Source organism: Leptonychotes weddellii, chromosome 13 (assembly GCF_054177405.1).
Source record: "Leptonychotes weddellii isolate Sample4059 chromosome 13, ASM5417740v2, whole genome shotgun sequence".
In the NCBI taxonomy this organism is placed as follows: domain Eukaryota; kingdom Metazoa; phylum Chordata; class Mammalia; order Carnivora; family Phocidae; genus Leptonychotes; species Leptonychotes weddellii.
The window spans coordinates 75,233,784-75,251,521 of NC_138381.1; the positions used below are offsets into that span (position 1 = coordinate 75,233,784).

The 17,738-nt window shown below is 49.0% G+C and overlaps 1 protein-coding gene across 8 annotated transcripts in view; it reads right to left on the reverse strand.

Moving 5' to 3' along the window:
* KDM2B (lysine demethylase 2B) overlaps positions 1-17,738 on the reverse strand; it is a 117,593-nt gene that overhangs the window by 84,990 nt on the left and 14,865 nt on the right. For all 8 annotated transcript variants that reach the window (XM_081802293.1, XM_081802289.1, XM_081802288.1 and 5 more), the window contains exons 5-6: positions 3,824-4,002; positions 3,534-3,640 (exon numbers count right to left, since the gene is read on the reverse strand). In XM_081802293.1, coding sequence (XP_081658419.1) covers positions 3,534-3,640; positions 3,824-4,002 — 286 coding nt within the window. The remainder of the gene's footprint in view (positions 1-3,533; positions 3,641-3,823; positions 4,003-17,738) is intronic.

Genomic DNA, 17,738 nt, shown 5'->3' on the forward strand with positions numbered 1-17,738 from the left:
TTTTTTTTTTTTTTTAAGTAATCTCTACACCCAACACGGGGCTCAAACTCACAACCCCAAGATCAAGAGTTGCATGTTTCCCCAACTGAGTCAGCCAGGCGCCGCCCCCCTCTATCTTGCTTTATGTTTCCTCCCAACACTTATCACCTCCTTAATTATGATTCACTTGTTTGCTCGCCCATCTCTTTTCCCCACGTGAACATAAGCCCCCTGAGCATGGGGACTTTGCTTTAGTCACTGTAGCCTACCAACTACTCAGAATAGGGTCTTGCATTTATGGGCACTTAGTAAAGGCAGCAACAGATAACTAATGTGACCTTTACATCTTTTGTCTCCCACGAAGTTACAGCTACCCCCTTGACAAATGTTAGCACCCCTAGCCTTAAGTATCTCAACCAAAACCCATTAAAATTCTGACCCCCTCGCCATGATCAAACTGCACAAATCCTGGAGCCAGAGAGAAGGCAATAATGGGTCTATAACACTCCTCTCTTCCCTCCTGGAACCTCAATTCAGGTGGCCCATCAGCATGGAAGCTCTGACTTCTAGAAATGGTGTCATTTTAATTAAATTCCACAGAACCACTCTACGGTCCCAGAGGACTTCATCATTGTGGGATTTTTACCTTGCTGATTAACTGAAATCAGCATTCTTTTCAGCCAAACCAACGGACTATTTCCAAGCTGACAACTTCCTTCCTAACAAGGTTCAAATCCTATAACAAGTTCCCACGGCACTGACGGGGTTGTAAATGTATTTGCCACACAATCCAACCAATGTGTTGAAGCATGTGGTTCTAGAAAATTGTATGTGAACCTTTATTTCCTAATCAGATAAGATTCTCAATGTATTAATAGAATTAAACTATTTAGAGGAATTTTCCAATAAAGCAAAGAATATACCAAACATCTGAAGGAGGCAAAGTAATTGAAATAGATGTCCTCCAGCGCTATTTTACCTTCCTAGATACATGTCCCATTTGTCCCCTGTTCCCTCCTGCCCCATCATTTGCCCTCATAGAGATGATGCACCACTCCACTCCCAGCTTCTACAATCCACACAGCAGCAGAACTTGCAGAAAGCAAATCTGAACACATCCCTTTCTGCTTAAAATCTCATAGAGACAGGCTCCTGGGTGGCTCAGTCCGTTGAGCGACCAACTTTTGATTTCTCTCCGGTGGTGATTTCAGGGCCATGCGATCAAGCCCCGCATTAGGCTCAGTGCTCAGCAGGAAGTCTACTTGAGACTGTCTCTCTCCCTCTCCCTCTGCCCCTCCTCCCCCCACTCAAGCGTGCTCCTTCTCTCTCTCAAATAAATAAATAAATCTTAAAAAAAAAAATCTCAGGGCACCTGGGTGGCTCAGTCAGTTGAGCATCTGCTCAGCTCAGGTCATGATCCCGGGGTCCTGGGATTGAGTCCCACATCGGGCTCCCTGCTCAGCGAGGATCCGGCTTCTCCCTGTCCCTCTCCTACTCCCCCTACTTGTGCTCTCTCCATCCCTTGCTTTCTCTGTCAAATAATAAAATCTTAAAAAAAAAAAAAAAACCTCACAGAGGTTTCTGACTGCTCTTAGAAGAAACACAGACCCTTCACTATGGCACATCGGGCCCTGATCAGCCTGGCCCGCCCACCATCCTGCACCCACTGCCCCCTTCCCTTGCTCTATTCCAGCCTCACTAACCTTCCTTCGGCAGGTCTACCTGTCGCCCCTCTCCCCGCCCTTCCTAACCATCCCACCAGGCTCTCCGCACGCAGCCAGGAAAGCTCTTCCCAGGCCTCTTCTCCTAAGTAACTCCTCTCTCTTCAGACTCCATCTTGGGGACACCTGCCCTGCCTTCCGTGACCACGAGTACGCTGGTACATGCTTCTCTAGCACCGTGGATCTCTGCCTTGTGGCCTTAACACGGCTGCAAATTTCCATTTGTTTCTCTGGTTGTTGGATGAATGTCTGTCTCCTGAGAGACTGTAAGCTCTGATCTGGATTTCTCCTCACCGTATGTCCGGTGCCCAGCACCAATCAGATGTTTAATACTCATGCTGAATGAATGAATCAATCACCCAATCAACCAATGAGAGCTATGATCTGCCTCTAACTAATCTCTGAGTCCCACACTCTTTCCTTCAACTCTCCCCTCATGAGTCCTTCAAGGCCCTTGGCACTTCACTAACCCCATCCCTCCGCACATCCGTCCTATCTCCTCTATCCTTTAAAGCCCACGTCCAATGTCCCCTCCAAGAGGACTTCCCAATGCCACCAGCCAGAAAGCATTCCTCCTCTCCCTGTTCCCCTCCCAGGAGCCTGTCTCCCTCTACCTGGGATGAGAGTTGCACCTCATCCCATGTGTTTTAGGACACATTCTCTAGAAAGTAAGTGCTCCTAGTCTTGTTCATCTTTTACTTCCCCATCCCAAGGGCTCCGGAAATTTTGCTGTGATCGAATGGGAAAGGAACAGAACTGAAAACCCTCCCACCCTCCCCACCTTAAGCCCACTCTTTGTGTTTGATGTAGCCCAAATCCAACGGATGTAAGGAGCTTCAGCTTCAAGGGGAGGAAAAAATGCCTGAGAAATAATTAAAGAAAGAGAGAGCTTGAAAGCAAAGCCTTGAGAAGCTCAGGGCCAGCACGCTGGCCTCCCTTACACAGCCTGGCACCGAGTCTGCATTCACTCCGCCCTGAATGAAGGGTGGAGTGAATGAAAAGCTCACAGCCCTCAAGCTCCTGGGGGCACTCCTGGCAGCAGGGCTGAGCAGAGAGATGCTAATGGATTCGGAGCCGGCAGGGCCAACTCTTCTAGGAAGCCCAAAGCAGCAGTCCTGCCCGGGACAACCAGCATCTCCTTCCCGTTTCGGAGATGGAAACACAGATGGCCTGAGATGTGAGAGCCCTAAGGTAGCCCCAAGGGTCCCAAGGGTCCGTTACTGAAATTCTAGAAAGAGGGGATCCTAGGTGCCTCTGCCCAAGTTAAACAACGGGTCTCAGGACTTACTGGTCCACATGTAGTGATGTCTCTGCAATTAGACGCAGCCACCTTCCCAGCCCAGAGCCCACCAGCCATGCGGAGACACCATCTAAGGAGTGTTTGATGAGTAAGTAGCCCTTGCACTTTGTTTGGGAAAAGCCCTGGGTCTCCACAGCAAGGAGCAAAAGAACTCCAGACCCCCCTCCCCAGCCCCCGGCAAAAGCAAAGTGTTCACGGTGAGCTGGTCTTTCTGAAGATGCCCGCTCCCAGGACGTGCTATCCCTTGGCGGGAGGAGATAAAGGTATGACAAGCATGCACACGCACACAGAGATGGCCCCATTATTCTTCCTCCCCCCTCCGATCACATCCCCTGGGTAGAGCCGGCAGGGAGGCCGAAGGCCCATCTGGATGGGGAAGGCAGAGCCCTGGCGTTCCAAGGCAACAAGATGCCAGGCTGCCCATGCCAAGGACCCCATATCCCTCACATGCCAGCAGTGCCCACAGGGCTGTGAGACACCCCCCGCCCCGCGCCCCTGCCCGCCCAGCTCCCACCACTAACAGCCAGTCTTACTTCTTCACTTTCGGGTATTTCATCTCGGCAATGGCATTTGTGGCTTCCGTCTGCTTCTCCTTCAGATGCTGGGGCCACATGTTGTCCACCCAATCCACCAGATCTACCTGAAAGCCAGACCACCGTCAGCACTTCCTGTCTGGGGGGTGCCCTTCTGCCAGGCCCCCCTCACCACCTGCCCTTCCCTGGGGCTGGCACGGCCTGGCCTCGAGCCTGGGCAGCAGGAGAAGCCAGGCGAGGAGGGGAGGGGGCAGGTGTCGGGGAGGGGACCGCGGCCGGGGGGGCCCTACCACAGTCGGACGCTTGACCAGGTGCTCCAGCTTGGTGTGGCTGAACTCAAGGCTGATGACGTTGTACAGCTTGTCCCGCTGGGCCTCGGGCGTCTCGTAGTACCGCACAAACTGGGACATGCTCATCTCCGTGCCCTTCTGGGTGTTCACATCCATCACATCCACCAGCCGCCGGCTACCTAGGGGCAGAATCCACACGCTGGTGGCTCCTGGTGGCTCAGGAGCCAGACGCCACTTGGGATCCCCATCAACGAAACCCGCCCCACCTGTATGCCACGTCTGCTCTATTACCTGGTCCTGTCGGTTTTCCTTACTGACTCTCTCTCCAATCCATCTGTTTCCCTCCACCACTGTGGCCTCCACGCTGGTCCAGTCCCCCCTTACTACTCTCCAAGACAACCTTCAGAACTTCCTACAGGGTCCCCAGGCTCCCCCCTCCTATCCATCCTCCACGGAGCTGCCTGTGTGAGCTTTCTAAAACAGAGACCTGGGGGTGCCTGGGTGGCTCAGTTGGTTGAGCGACTGCCTTCGGCTCAGGTCATGATCCTGGAGTCCCGGGATCGAGTCCCACATCGGGCTCCCTGCTCGGCGGGGAGCCTGCTTCTCCCTCTAACCCTCCCCCCTCTCATGTACTCTCTCTCTCATTCTCGCTCTCTCAAATAAATAAATCTTTAAAACAGAGACCTGACCACAGACACTCCTCTCCCTGCTTCAAACCTTCAGTGCCCCCCACTGCCTACCGAAGAGTCTCTTAGCATGGCCCTCAAGGCCTTTCTGTTTATTCACAGCACTAAGATAGTCCTTATTTCCACAGAAAATTAGCTGTTTGGTCGTCTCCCTCCCTAGTCTGCGAGGCCAGGAAAATTGCTTGGGCTTCTCTGAACCTCTGTGTCTTCATCCACCCACCTCCTTTCAGAGGCTAGTTGTGAGGATTAAATCAGATGATGCTCACAGATTAAATCAGATGATGCTCACAGAACTCCATGGCCCAGTGTCTGGTGCATAAATGCATGGGCCCCCCATTATTCCTTGGCATTAATCACAATTCCTAAATATGTTTGTCTGTTTTGTTATCTTTCTTCCCTACTATTCTCTAACTGTCACCAGGGCAGAAGTCCTGTCTGTCTTGCTCACTGTTTCGCCCCAAGTATCTACACAGAGCCTGCCACAGAGTGGGAGCTCAGTACCTACTTACAGAACAAATAAATGATGAATGTTGGCTGTCCTGTACAGTATGTGACATAGGACTTCTCATATGAATGACCACTGAACTAAAAGGAGAGCTCTGCATGCCCCCACTGCTTCCCAGAGAGAAGGAAACCACCTCGGGACTGGGAGACAGGAACGTTCAGTGCTAGTCCTGGGACCACCAGCAACTAACGAAGCTTCAAGGTGGGGCGCCTAGGTGGCTCAGTTGGTTGGGCGTCAGACTCTTGTTTTCGGCTCGGGTCATGATCTCAGGGTCATGAGATCAAGCCCCGCTTCAGGCTCTATGCTGGGCATGGAGCCTGCTTAAGATTCTCTCTCTCCCTCTCCCTCTGCCCTTCCCCCATACCTCGCTCTCTTTCTCTCTCTCAAAAACAAAAACAAAACAAAACAAGGGGCGCCTGGGTGGCTCAGTCGTTAAGCGTCTGCCTTCGGCTCAGGTCATGGTCCCAGGGTCCTGGGATCGAGCCCCGCATCGGGCTCCCTGCTCCGCGGGAAGCCGGCTTCTCCCTCTCCCACTCCCCCTGCTTGTGTTCCCTCTCTCGCTGTGTCTCTCTCTGTCAAATAAATAAAAAATCTTTAAAAAAAAAAACAAACCAAGGCTTCAAGGAAATCAGAACCCTTCCCGGGACTCTTCTTCCCCATCTGTAAGATGGGAATAATAGCTCTAGAACTTCAGCCAATGTAGAAGGAACAACCAAAGTTCAGTGGAAGGGCTGTGAAAGGGGAGAAGACAGATGCAGAGCAGATTGCCAAATTCATGGTGATTTATGATGAAAGCTGCCACCTCCTGTCTGTCAGGACACAAAATAAGCATCATGACTGGGATGAGAAGCCTGTCATCTGGTAAGGAAAGACCTCAATTCCCATTAGCTCAATGACAAATATATGGTCCATAGAAACTTAGAAATGTGTAAACCAGGGGTGCCTGGGTGGCTCAGTCGGGTAAGCATCCGACTCTTGATCTCAGCTCAGGTCTTGGTCTCAGCGTCATGAGTTCAAGTCCCGCGTGGGCCTCCATGCTGGGCATGAAGCCTACTTAAAAAAAAAAAAGAGGGCGCCTGGGTGGCTCAGTTGGTTAAGCGACTGCCTTCGGCTCAGGTCATGATCCTGGAGTCCCGGGATCGAGTCCTGCATCGGGCTCCCTGCTCAGCAGAGTCTGCTTCTCCCTCTCCCACTCCCCGTTTGTGTTCCCTCTCTCGCTGTATCTTTCTCTGTCAAATAAATAAAATCTTTTAAAAAAGAAAAAAAAGAAAAGGGGCGCCTGGGTGGCTCAGTCCTTAAGCGTCTGCCTTCGGCTCAGGTCATCATCCCGGGGTCCTGGGATCGAGCCCCACATCGGGCTCCTTGCTCCACGGGAAGCCTGCTTCTCCCTCTCCCACTCCCCCTGCTTGTGTTCCCTCTCTGGCTGTGTCTCTCTCTGTCAAATAAATAAATAAAATCCTTAAAAAAAAAAGAAAAGAAAAAAGTAGAAGAAATGTGTAAACCAGAGGAAAGAAAGAAAGAGAAGAACTAGAACCTTGTTCAAAGGTACTCCAAGAACCAAGAGCAAACTAAGCAAACGGGGCCAGCAAATGACGGCCCCGTGGGCAAATCTGCCCACCCCCTGCGCCTGTTTTTGTACGGCCCATGAGCTTCAGATGGTTTTTACGTGTTGTTTTGTTTTATTTTTACTTGACAGGGAGAGCAAGAGAGCACAAGCAGGGGGAGCAGGAGAGGGAAAGGAAGAAGCAGGCTCCCCGCTGAGCAGACAGCCCAACATGGGGCTCGATCCCAGGACCCTGACATCATTAAACTGAAGGCAGACGCTTCACCAACTGAGCCACCCGCCCTAGTTTTTACATTTTTAAGTGGTGGAGGATGGGGGAAAAAAATCAAAAGAAGACTACTTCGTGATATGAAAATGATACAAAACTCAAATCCCTGGGCCCACATATAAAGTTTTATTAGCACCCAGCCACATGCTGGTTCACATGTCTCTGGCTGCTTCCACGTTACACCAGCTGAGCCGTGTAGCCAACAGGAGACTGAATGGCCGGCAAAGCCCGAAATACTTATTCTCTAGATCTTTACAGAGAGTTTGCCAATCCTTGAACTAGACAAAATCCTCATGGAACTTACATGCTGATGTGAATAATATTCCCATCTGGTTCAGTGCTCCATACCCAGCTCTGTGCACAGAGCCTGCCCTGTAATAGGCCCTGGGTCAATATTTGTTGAATAAATACACAGTGCCTTTCACGTCACAGGAATTGAATAATAAAAGTAACCCTTTATGCACGTATGAGACCTTGGCTGTTACTATCTTTTGGACTAAATACCTAATTTTTACAACCACCCCAGGAGCAAGGTAGCACTGTCCCCATCTTAATAAATGGGGAAAACAATGCCCTAGAGATGATGGGATTGGCTCAAGTCCTCCAGAACATACTCTACCAATTAGAAGGGCTAATGTTTACAGAGCACAGGCAAGCTCTCTACACAGGTTATCTTAAGCTAATTTTGGTTCTGTGAGGTAGAACTTCACTTATACCCATTTGATGGATGAGAAACTGAGGCTTAGACAACTAACTAGACCCAAAATGCCCAGTGAATGAGTAACAGAACTAGAATTTGAAGCCAATTCAATCTAATCCACAGCCCAGGTTCCTATCCCCCCAACTCCTACCCCTGCCCAATGCAATACTGACTCTAGATCACTGCTCCGGTGGAAAAAAAGATCCCCGCCCTCACTGACTGGCTCCTGACCACACAGATCTTGGGAAGACAGGGAGAACAGCTTTGGTTTTTGCGTCGGGAGTGCAGATCCACCAGGGGGCATCCCTGAACTTTGTTGGAAATTCTGGCCTGCTCTGGACAGCACTGGCTCCTTCCTAACCAGGGCTCCTGGAATAGGTGGGCTCTGCTCAGCTTTTCTGGGAAGCCCAATTGGCAGAGAACCTGCTATTACAGTGGGGGAGGTGAGAGGAGAACAGACACCCAAACCCTCGTCCCTCTCTGACCAGCCTCCCACCTCCCCTGCCTCTCCTCCCTAACCCTGCACAAGGTCCCATTTGCGAAGCCCCCTGTGGAAGGACTGCTGGACAGGTAGATGTGGGAATCACAGCCCTAGAGGCTCATGCAAGTCAGCATTGAAAACTGGAGCTCGGTCGCCCCTATCAACACAACAAAGTTAAGGTAAGACTTTATGGTTCAAATCCCAGCTGGGCCTCAGGCCTCTTAGCTTCTCTAAGTATCAGTCTCCCCATTGGTGACCTGGGGACAAAAACAGTAGCTAGCCCATGGGGTTGATCTAAGCCTTAAATGAGATCATGCACATGAACCACTTCCATGAAGCACTTACAGGCAGCTAGTGTTACCGAATTGGCCGATTTCATCCATAATTACAGGTGGAGAAAGTGAAGCAGTAGAAAGAAAGTCAGAGCCACTTAAGTCTCTGCCGGCCAGTCCAATGGACTGACTACTTAAGATCCTAAAACATGATAAGGATGGCTAAATGGGTATGGATGTTTTATGGGTAGGGTGATAAAAATGTCCTAAAATTGACTGTGGCAGTGTTTGCCCAACTCTGTGGTCAGATGAAAAACCACTGAATCATACATTTTAAATACCTGAATTATACGGTATAGGAATTATGTCTCAATAAAGATGTTATTAAACACAAAAACTCAGGCCAACAAAATGACCAACAAAGTTGGTTTTTCTAAAAGTAACTTCTTTCAAAAGTCTCAACTGGGGGCGCCTGGCTGGCTCAGGCAGCAGAGAGTGCAACTCTTGATCTTGGGGTCGAGAGTCCGAGCCTCACCTTGGGTGTAGAGATTACGTAAAAAAAAAAAGTTCCCCATCAACTTAAAAAACAAATATTAAGAAATGTAAATTATAATGAATTACTGTATTGTACACCTGAAGCTAATATAACACTGCATGTTAACTGGAATTAAAATAGTAACTTTTAAAAAATATACATTGGGACACCTAGATGGCTCAGTCCGGAAAGCATCTGCCTTCAGCTCAGGTCATGATCCCAAGGTCCTGGGATCGAGCCCGGCTTCGGGCTCTCTGCCCAGCGGGGAGCCTGCTTCTCCCTCTCCCTCTGCCGCCACTCCCCCTGCTTGTGCTCTCTCTCTCTCTGACAAATAAATAAAATGTTACAAAATAAATAAATAAATGTAAAGTATTCAGCCATAAAAAGGAATGTAGTACCAATCCATGCTACAACACGGATGAAGCTCAAAAACATGACGCTGAGTGAAAGAAGCCAGTCACCAATGATCACATGTTGCATGAAGCCATTTACATACCATGTCTGGAATAGGTAAATCCATAGAGACTGGAAGTAGATTAGTGGGTGCCAGGGGCTGGGGGACAGGAAAGAGGAGTGCTAAGGGGTAGGAGTTTCCTTTCAGGTAAGAATGTTTTAGAACCAATAGAGAAGTAATGGTTGCCCAACACTATGAAGGCACTAAATGCCACTGAATCATATACCTTAAAATGATTAGTTTTATGTTATGTGAATTTCACCTCAATAAATTATTTTTCTGGGGTGCCTGGGTGGCTCAGTCAATTAAGCATCCAACTCTTTTTTTTTTTTTTTAAAGATTTTATTTATTTATTTGCGAGAGAGAATGAGAGACAGAGAGCACGAGAGGGAGGAGGGTCAGAGGGAGAAGCAGACTCCCCGCTGAGCAGGGAGCCCAATGCGGGACTCGATCCCCGGACTCCAGGATCATGACCTGAGCCGAAGGCAGTCGCTTAACCGACTGAGCCACCCAGGCGCCCAAGCATCCAACTCTTAATTTCGGCTCAGGTCATGATCTCACGTCAGGCTCCAAGCTTAACAGGGAGTCCGCTGGAGATTCTTTCTCTCCCTCCCCCTGCCCTGTGCATGCTCTCTCTCTCTCTCAAATAAATATTTTTTAAGATTATTTATTTGAAAGACAGAGAGAGAATGAGAGAGCAAGCACGAGATGGGGGAGGGTCAAAGGGAAAAGCAGACTCCCTGCTGAGTAGGGAGCCCGATGTGGGACTCGATCCCAGGACTCCAGGATCATGACCTGAGCCAAAGGCTTAACCAACTGAGCCACCCAGGCGCCCCTAAATAAATCTTTAAGAAAATAAAAAAGAAATTATTTTTCAAAGCCATGTAAGACAGTACTTTAAATCTCATATACTTCCTCCAATCTGACAAGAACAAGAACTTCATTTCTTGCAAACTCTCTCACTCTCCTTTTACCTAATTGTTTCTTGTTTGAGTCTCTCCCTTCCTTGTGGATCAGGAGCTTGGGCTGTAGACTGTTCCAGCTCCTGTCTCCACAGAGCCTTCACAAACTGCTCACAGTACCCTTCCCTCCCCGTAGGGAGGTGTTGGGTGCTTGGTGTGTGCATGGGCTCAGTTCTTCACAACTTAGTTAGGGCTTAGGGATGCAGGCACAGGTGGGAAACGCTAAAGAGAGCCCAGGAAATGATAAACACAATTCAGGATGGTAGTGGGATGGTGACCCTCCAAAAGATTTACCCAGAACCTTTAAATAGGACCTTATTTGGAAAAAGGGTCTTTATAGAGGTAATTAATGTAAGGATCTCAAGAGGAGATCATCCTGGAGGAAGGGTAGGCCCTAAATCCAATCACTAGTGTCCTTAGAAGAAGGTCAAGGTCAAGTGAAAGCCAGAAGCAAAGAGTAATGTGCCTATAAGCAGCTGGAATGCCTGGAGTCACCAAAAGCTGGAAGAGGCAAGGCCGGAGTTTCCTTAAGAGCCTCCAGAAGGAAGAACCAATGCAGCCACCACCTCGATTTTGGACTTTGTCTTCTGAAACTGAGAGAATAAGTTTCTGTAGTTTTAAGCCACTCAGTTTGTGGTACCTTGTTAGGGCCCAACACAAGACAACGGCCACCTCTGGGGCCAGAGGGTCACATGGGAACCTGGGTGGGAGGCACTCATCTTACCATTTTTCTTTAAACTTCTCAGCATATAAGCACATTCCACACACAAAAATGGATCAAAGTCCTCAGATGTTTCAGGTTCCAGTCTTTCTCCATCGCACAAGATCTTTAGGCAAAGTACCCCAACGTCCTCACCGGCAACACGGAGATAAAACCACCTCCCTCAAAAAAACAGTTGTGAAAAAAACTATTGCTTTTCATTTAAAAATTGATTTCAATATTCAGAAAACTGATGCTAGAGGCAAATGAGAGGCTTTTTAAGGGACCAAACATGCCGTGGCATCTCACTGCACAGAAGTTAAAAATTTGCATGCGAGCCACAGCTCCCTGGCCCTACCAATCTAAAATGACAAGATTGTAGGGGCACCTGGGTTGTTGGTTGGTTAAGCGTCTGCCTTCAGCTCAGGTCATGGTCCCAGGGTCCTAGGATGGAGCCCTGCATCAGGCTCCCCGCTCAGCAGTGAGTCAGCTTCTCCCTCTCTGTGATCTCTCTCACTCTCACTCTCCCATAATAAATAAAATATTTTTTAAATAAATAAATAAATAAATAAGTAAATGTACAATTTTGACAACCCTAAAATGGTAGGTCATCACATCAATACTATTCCATAAAGTTGGTTTTATGTATGATGCCAACTTATATACAACCCAAATCGAAGACTATAATAAAAAAATTAAAAAAAAAACAAACCAACAACCCCAATCTAGTTCTAAAAAAATCCCCTTAAAACTGGGTAAATTTGGGGCACCTGGGTGGCTCATTCGGTTAAGCATGATCCCAGGGTCCTGGGATTGAGCCCCATGTTGGGCTCCCTGCTCAGTGGGGAGCCTGCTTCTCCCTCTGCCCCTCCCCCTCCACTCGTGCTCTCTCTCTCTCTCTCAGATAAATAAATAAAATCTTTAAAAAAAATTTTTTTTTAAAAATCTAGTTCAATAAGGGTGCCTGGGTTGCTCAGTCGTTAAGCATCTGCCTTCGGCTCAGGTCATGATCCCAGGGTCCTGGGATCGAGCCCCGCATCGGGCTCCCTGCTCCGCGGGAAGCCTGCTTCTCCCTCCCCCACTCCCCCTGCTTGTGTTCCCTCTCTGGCTGTGTCTCTCTCTGTCAAATAAATAAATAAAATCTTTAAAAAAAAAAAAGTGTCTTGGGAGGGGTGCCTGGCTGGCTCAATTGGTAGAGTGTGCAACTCTTGATATTGGGGTTATAAGTTTGAGCCCCACATTGGGTGTAGAGATTACTTTTTTAAAAATTTAGGGGAAAAAAAAAACTAGTCTTGGAAAAAATTTTAATAATATATTTTTTAAATAATTAAAAAAAAACAAAATATGGGGGTATCTGGGTGGTTCAGTTGGGTTAAGCTCCCGACTCTTGATTTCGGCTCAGGTCATGATCTCAGCGTCATGAGATCGAGCCCTGCATCAGGCCCCTTGCTCAGCCTGGAGTCTGCTGGAGAGTCTCTCTCTTCCTCTCCCTCTGCCCCTCCTGCTCATGCTCGCTCTTTCTCTAAAATAAATAAATCTTTAAAAAAAAGATAAAAACAAAAGCAAACAAACAAAAAACCCAAAAGTATGGGGTCAACTGAGGTGACCCATATAAGACGCTGGAGGCACAGACGGCAGAGCTCAGCGTTGGCCCCCCCCCCCCCCCCGAGCCGGGCCTAACTTTACTTCCCTCTATCCCACTAACAGGCTTACCTCGAGGGCTCTTGTGGTTGAACCGTGTCCCCCAAAAGAGATGTTCAAGTCCTAACCCCAGACACCTATGAACAGGCCCTCTCTGGCCATAGGGTCTTCGCAGTTGTGATCAAGCTAAAATGGGGTCAGAGTGGATGAAGGTGGACCCTCAGCCAATTCCGGTGTCCTTATAAGACAACGGAAACCTGGACAGAGACACACACAGGGAACACAGCCACGTGAAGATGGTGGCAGACAATGGAACCACGTAGCCACAAGCCAACAAACATCAGAGAAGCCAGCAGCTACCAGAAGCTGGAGGAGGCTCTGAAGAATTCTCACCTAGAGCCTTCCGACGGAGCCCAGCCCTGTCAACACCTTGATTTCAGACTTCTGGCCTCCAGGACGGTGAGAGAATACATTTTTGTGGTTTTGAGCCACGTGGGTTGTGGTGATATGGCAGCCCCAGCAAACAAGAAGGAAGGCTGACCAGAAAATGACTGGGTAACCCCACAGGGCTCCATAAATATTCCTGAAGCCAGAGAAGGGCTAACCCACCCCTGGCCTCCCCACGGGGCCCAGTTCAAGGTGTCAACAGGACAGACACGCTGTCTAACTAAACTATGCAGTTGACGAGAAGCTTCGCAAGGAGAAAATGTCATCCATGGGTGACATCATGCCACTTCATCCTAGATCTTTGTCAGCTTGTTTCTTGTCTCTCCCCCCTGACACTATAAGCATCGTGAGGGCAAGAGTCTTGTCTGTCTTGCCCGCTACTCTAACCCACGGATCTAGAACGGAGAGCCTGGCACATAGCAGGAGCTCAGTAAATATTTGTGGAATGAATAAATCACATCGAGTGTTTTTCCATCATATGTTCTTCCTAGCATGTAACATGACCTCACATATAAATGACAGTGGAACTGGAGAAATGACCTGGATGTGCCTGGAGGTGGGTATGTGTAACCCTCTCCACGCTAGAGAAGATAAAGCCCCCTAACCTGGAAAGAAAGCATCTGGAAATCCTGAGCAGGCAGGAGCCCCACCGGTGGGACAACCGTTGCTGAACACAGAAGGATGTGGGTGAGAGAGGCCTGTTCTTTCTTTTTTGAACACAAACCAGGCTTCCAGCACCCCCATCACAATCCCCAGGGCTCTCGATGCACCCTCGCTTCCCTCTGCTCTTAGCCAGGTACACGTCCCCAGCTGACCCCACCTCGGCCTCCCCGTCCTCAGATGAAAAGGGAAGTCAAGGCCTGGAGTGGTCAGAGCGGAGAGGAGCAGCTGGGACTGACGGGGGAGTAAGGGTGTGCAGGGAAGAGGCCCAAGGGTGGGAGAGACTGACTATATCTGGAGCGGAAGGTCGAGACACTTGGTTCTAAGAATAGCTTTCTTGGTGCGCAGGGAGCTCCATCTAGCTCTCCAGGTGTCCTGGAAGCCACAGTCTATGAGAGGGGTGGTAATGGGAAGAAAGGGAGGGGGAAGGTGCCTGGACTCCATAAACATAAACCCCCAGGAAAACACAAATGTACCAGTACCCGTAAAATTAAACTCTGCTGGGTTCCAGCCCCCAGGTGGCAGCGAGAGGTGGAGAATTGATAACGCACTTCCTAGGGAGGCAGAATGATGGTCGAAGCAACCACTGGCTTAGGAATCTGAGATAAGGGCCAGCCCTGAAACAAACAGCAGATGAGGGGGAGTGTCTCTCCAGGTGTATTCCAGCCAACAAATGACAAAGGACGATTGAATTAAGACCATCGCCACTTTGCAGCCTCTAACAGAAAAATGAAGCTACACATCAAACATTGATGCCTGCTAACAACACACAGACAGAGAGAGAGAGATGACCTGACATTATGTGTCTCCTGATGGAAGATTAGAACATCATCTATGAAGTAGTCGTGCTAGGAAGAATGAATGAATGAATGAATTAATGAATGAATGAATGAGTGCATTTTTATATGGAGAGAAAGACAGACTCTGAATCTGATCAAGCATCTACATCCAACTGCCAACTTACAGAAAGTATAGAGGACAGAGGGACACAAACCACTCCAAGGGAATGCTATTGGCAAAATCCAGACAACGGAAAAACCCTACAGGTCAAACAATCCAACTTCAGATTGGCTGGAGATGGTGGGAGGGCCCAGAGATTATAAGAGACTTAAAAGACATCATAACCAATCAAAGAATAAGGACCATATTTACAGTCTGACTCACAGAACCCGCAAAAGAAAAAAGAAGTAACATATGCTAATATGAAACTGGACATTTGCACAATAAATATGGATATTTACTCACTTTATTTTTTAAATTCTTTTCTTTTTTTTTTTTTCCCTTTTTTAAGTAAATGCCCAACATGGGGCTTGAACTCACAACCCCAAGATCAAGAGATGCATGATCTACTGACTGAGCCAGCCAGGTGCCCCTGATATTTACTCATTTTAAGGAATTACTGGTTTTGTTTGTTTGTTTGTTTTGTTTTGTTTAAAGATTTTATTTATTTATTTGACAGAGAGAGAGCACAAGTAGGCAGAGTGGCAGGCAGAGGGAGAGGGAGAAGCAGGCTCTCCGCTGAGCAGGAAGCTGGATGTGGGGCTCAATCCCAGGTCCCAAGGATCATGACCTGAGCCGAAGGCAGCCGCTTAACCGACTGAGCCACCCAGGCACCCCAAGGAATTACTGTTTTTAAAAGATTAGGTATGGGGGTGCCTGGGTGGCTCAGTCATTAAGCGTCTGCCTTCGGCTCAGGTCATGTTCCCAAGGTCCTGGGATCAAGCCCTGCATCGGGCTCCCTGCTCGGCGGGAAGCCTGCTTCTCCCTCTCCCACTCCCACTGCTTGTGTTCCCTCTCTCACTGTCTCTCTCTCTATCAAATAAATAAATAAAATCTTTAAAAAAATAAAAAAAAATAAATTAATAAAAGATTAGGTATGATAACACTATTGTGCCTATGGTTTTAAAAATTCCTTCTTGTTTAGAACTATACCCTGGAAACTTTACGGATGAAATGGTATGATGCCTAGATATGCCTGAAACATTGCAGGAGGATAAGAAGTGGATGGAGGTATGGAAGTGGCAGCTGTTGGGGCCGGGTGTTGGGGCCATGGGAATTCATTATTACTTTCTGTCCACTAGATACTTCTTAAAATTCTCTCCAGCAAAAAGTACTTTTATAAATCCCAGCTCTGTTACTAGCTCCGTGGCTTCAGGGGCCTCATTTACCCTTTCTAGACTTGGAGGGTGTTTATTTGCAAAAGGGGCCCGTTGGTGCATGAGAGCCCAACACAATGTCTGGCACATGGTAGGGTCTGCAACACACTTGGCCACCAGCCACTGAGCTGGTCTGGGAAACGAGGTGTCCCGACCAGACAGACAGGGAAAGGGAGCTCTTTCGCCTGCCCCGTAGATGGACTTCTCAGGCACTTTGAGTTTAACCCTGAAGACACAGCCCCACAACAGGGTCTTTTATTTTCTCTGGAAGAACCACACTGGAGGCACGGGTGCCTGGCTTGTTTGTTCCTCGGTCAGCGACAGCCCACAGGAGACCACGCAATGCGCAGTGGGTGCCTCAGGGGCACCCGGGACAGTGCCAAGAGCCCTGGACTGAGTTCCAGTCCCAGTAACCCTCACTGACCTCACTCCAGGCCTCAGTTGCCTCATGTGCAAAGCCAGGAAGAACTAACCTTTATACTTCTGTTTTCACCACCATAGAACTCTTTCTTCAAACAGAAGCTTTGACAAGAGCCAAAGGCATAAATAAAAACAGGCAGCTCAGGTTGAAGCGGTGGCGGGGGTGGGGGATGATGATGCTCAGAACCCAGATCCAGTTTCCAGGGATTTCCCTTTGAAAACCACTGGGTTAGGTCTTTTTTAGGTCCTCTTCCAGGACTGATACGCTGATGTTTAGCCTAGTTCTCATATACTCAGATCAGATCCCTTAAACGTGAACTGGGAAGAAGTCGGCGGGGGAGGAGACCCAGAGGCTTGCTCCAGGGGTCACTGGGGACTCTGGGGCCTGCCAGTCCTTTTCAGTCTGAGCTGGGAGTTTAAGAATTAGCATCCATCTTTGCAGGTTCCCAGTCTGGTCTGCAGCTGATGGCAAAGGAGAGCTGAGCATAAGTGCCAGGTATCTGAGCAGGAAGCTCTGGGAGGAGGCATGTGCCTCAAGGGACAGAAGGGACAGATCAGTGCTAAGAATGGAATGTGGCCCTCCACGCTCTGGGGAGCAGCCATCCCTGGAGCAGGTGACAGGGACAAGCTGCCCTTTGGATCCTGCAAGGGACCCAGAGCCCTGGAACTCTCGGGCTCCTGAAGTCAATGGGTTACAGGAGAAATTTTCCACATTGAGCAGTGCCTGGCATTCCTAAGTAGGCCAGCAGCTCAGCCCCTCTCCCTTTCTCTCTCCTCCCCCCATCTCACTGGTTCTATGGGCTCACAGGCTACATACACATCCAACAAATTCCAGCTGCAGAAATTAATCCATGGCCCCATGGCCCTTGCTTTGAAGGCCCCATCTGTCAGCTCCAAGAACCATGGGCTCGGAGCCGGGAAGAGGCTGCTGAAAGTCACCTTGAACACTAATATAAAGCATACACGGGCTCTGACCCCAAACTCCTGAGCCTGCTCTTCGGGGAGTGCCCACCACTGTCCCTCTCTATCTTCCTCAAGTTTCTGGATTGGCTTTTTATTCCGCTCCTTGAAAATATCTCCTCATCCATTTCACACAGAGGTAGTTAGTGTGTATTCGCAAAAGCACTGGCCACAGGGGCGCCTGGGTGGCTCAGATGGTTAAGTGTCTGCCTTCGGCTCAGGTCACGATCCTAGGGTCCTGGGATCGAGTCCCGCATCGGGCTCCCTGCTAGGAGGGGAGCCTGCTTCTCCCTCTGCCTCGCCTCTCTCTCTCTCTCTCTCTCTGACTCTCATGAATAAATAAATAAAACATTAAAAAAAAGGGCGCCTGGGTGGCTCAGTTGGTTGAGCGACTGCCTTCGGCTCAGGTCATGATCCTGGAGTCCCTGGATCGAGTCCCGCATCGGGCTCCCTGCTAGGAGGGGAGCCTGCTTCTCCCTCGGCCTCTGCCTCTCTCTCTCTCTC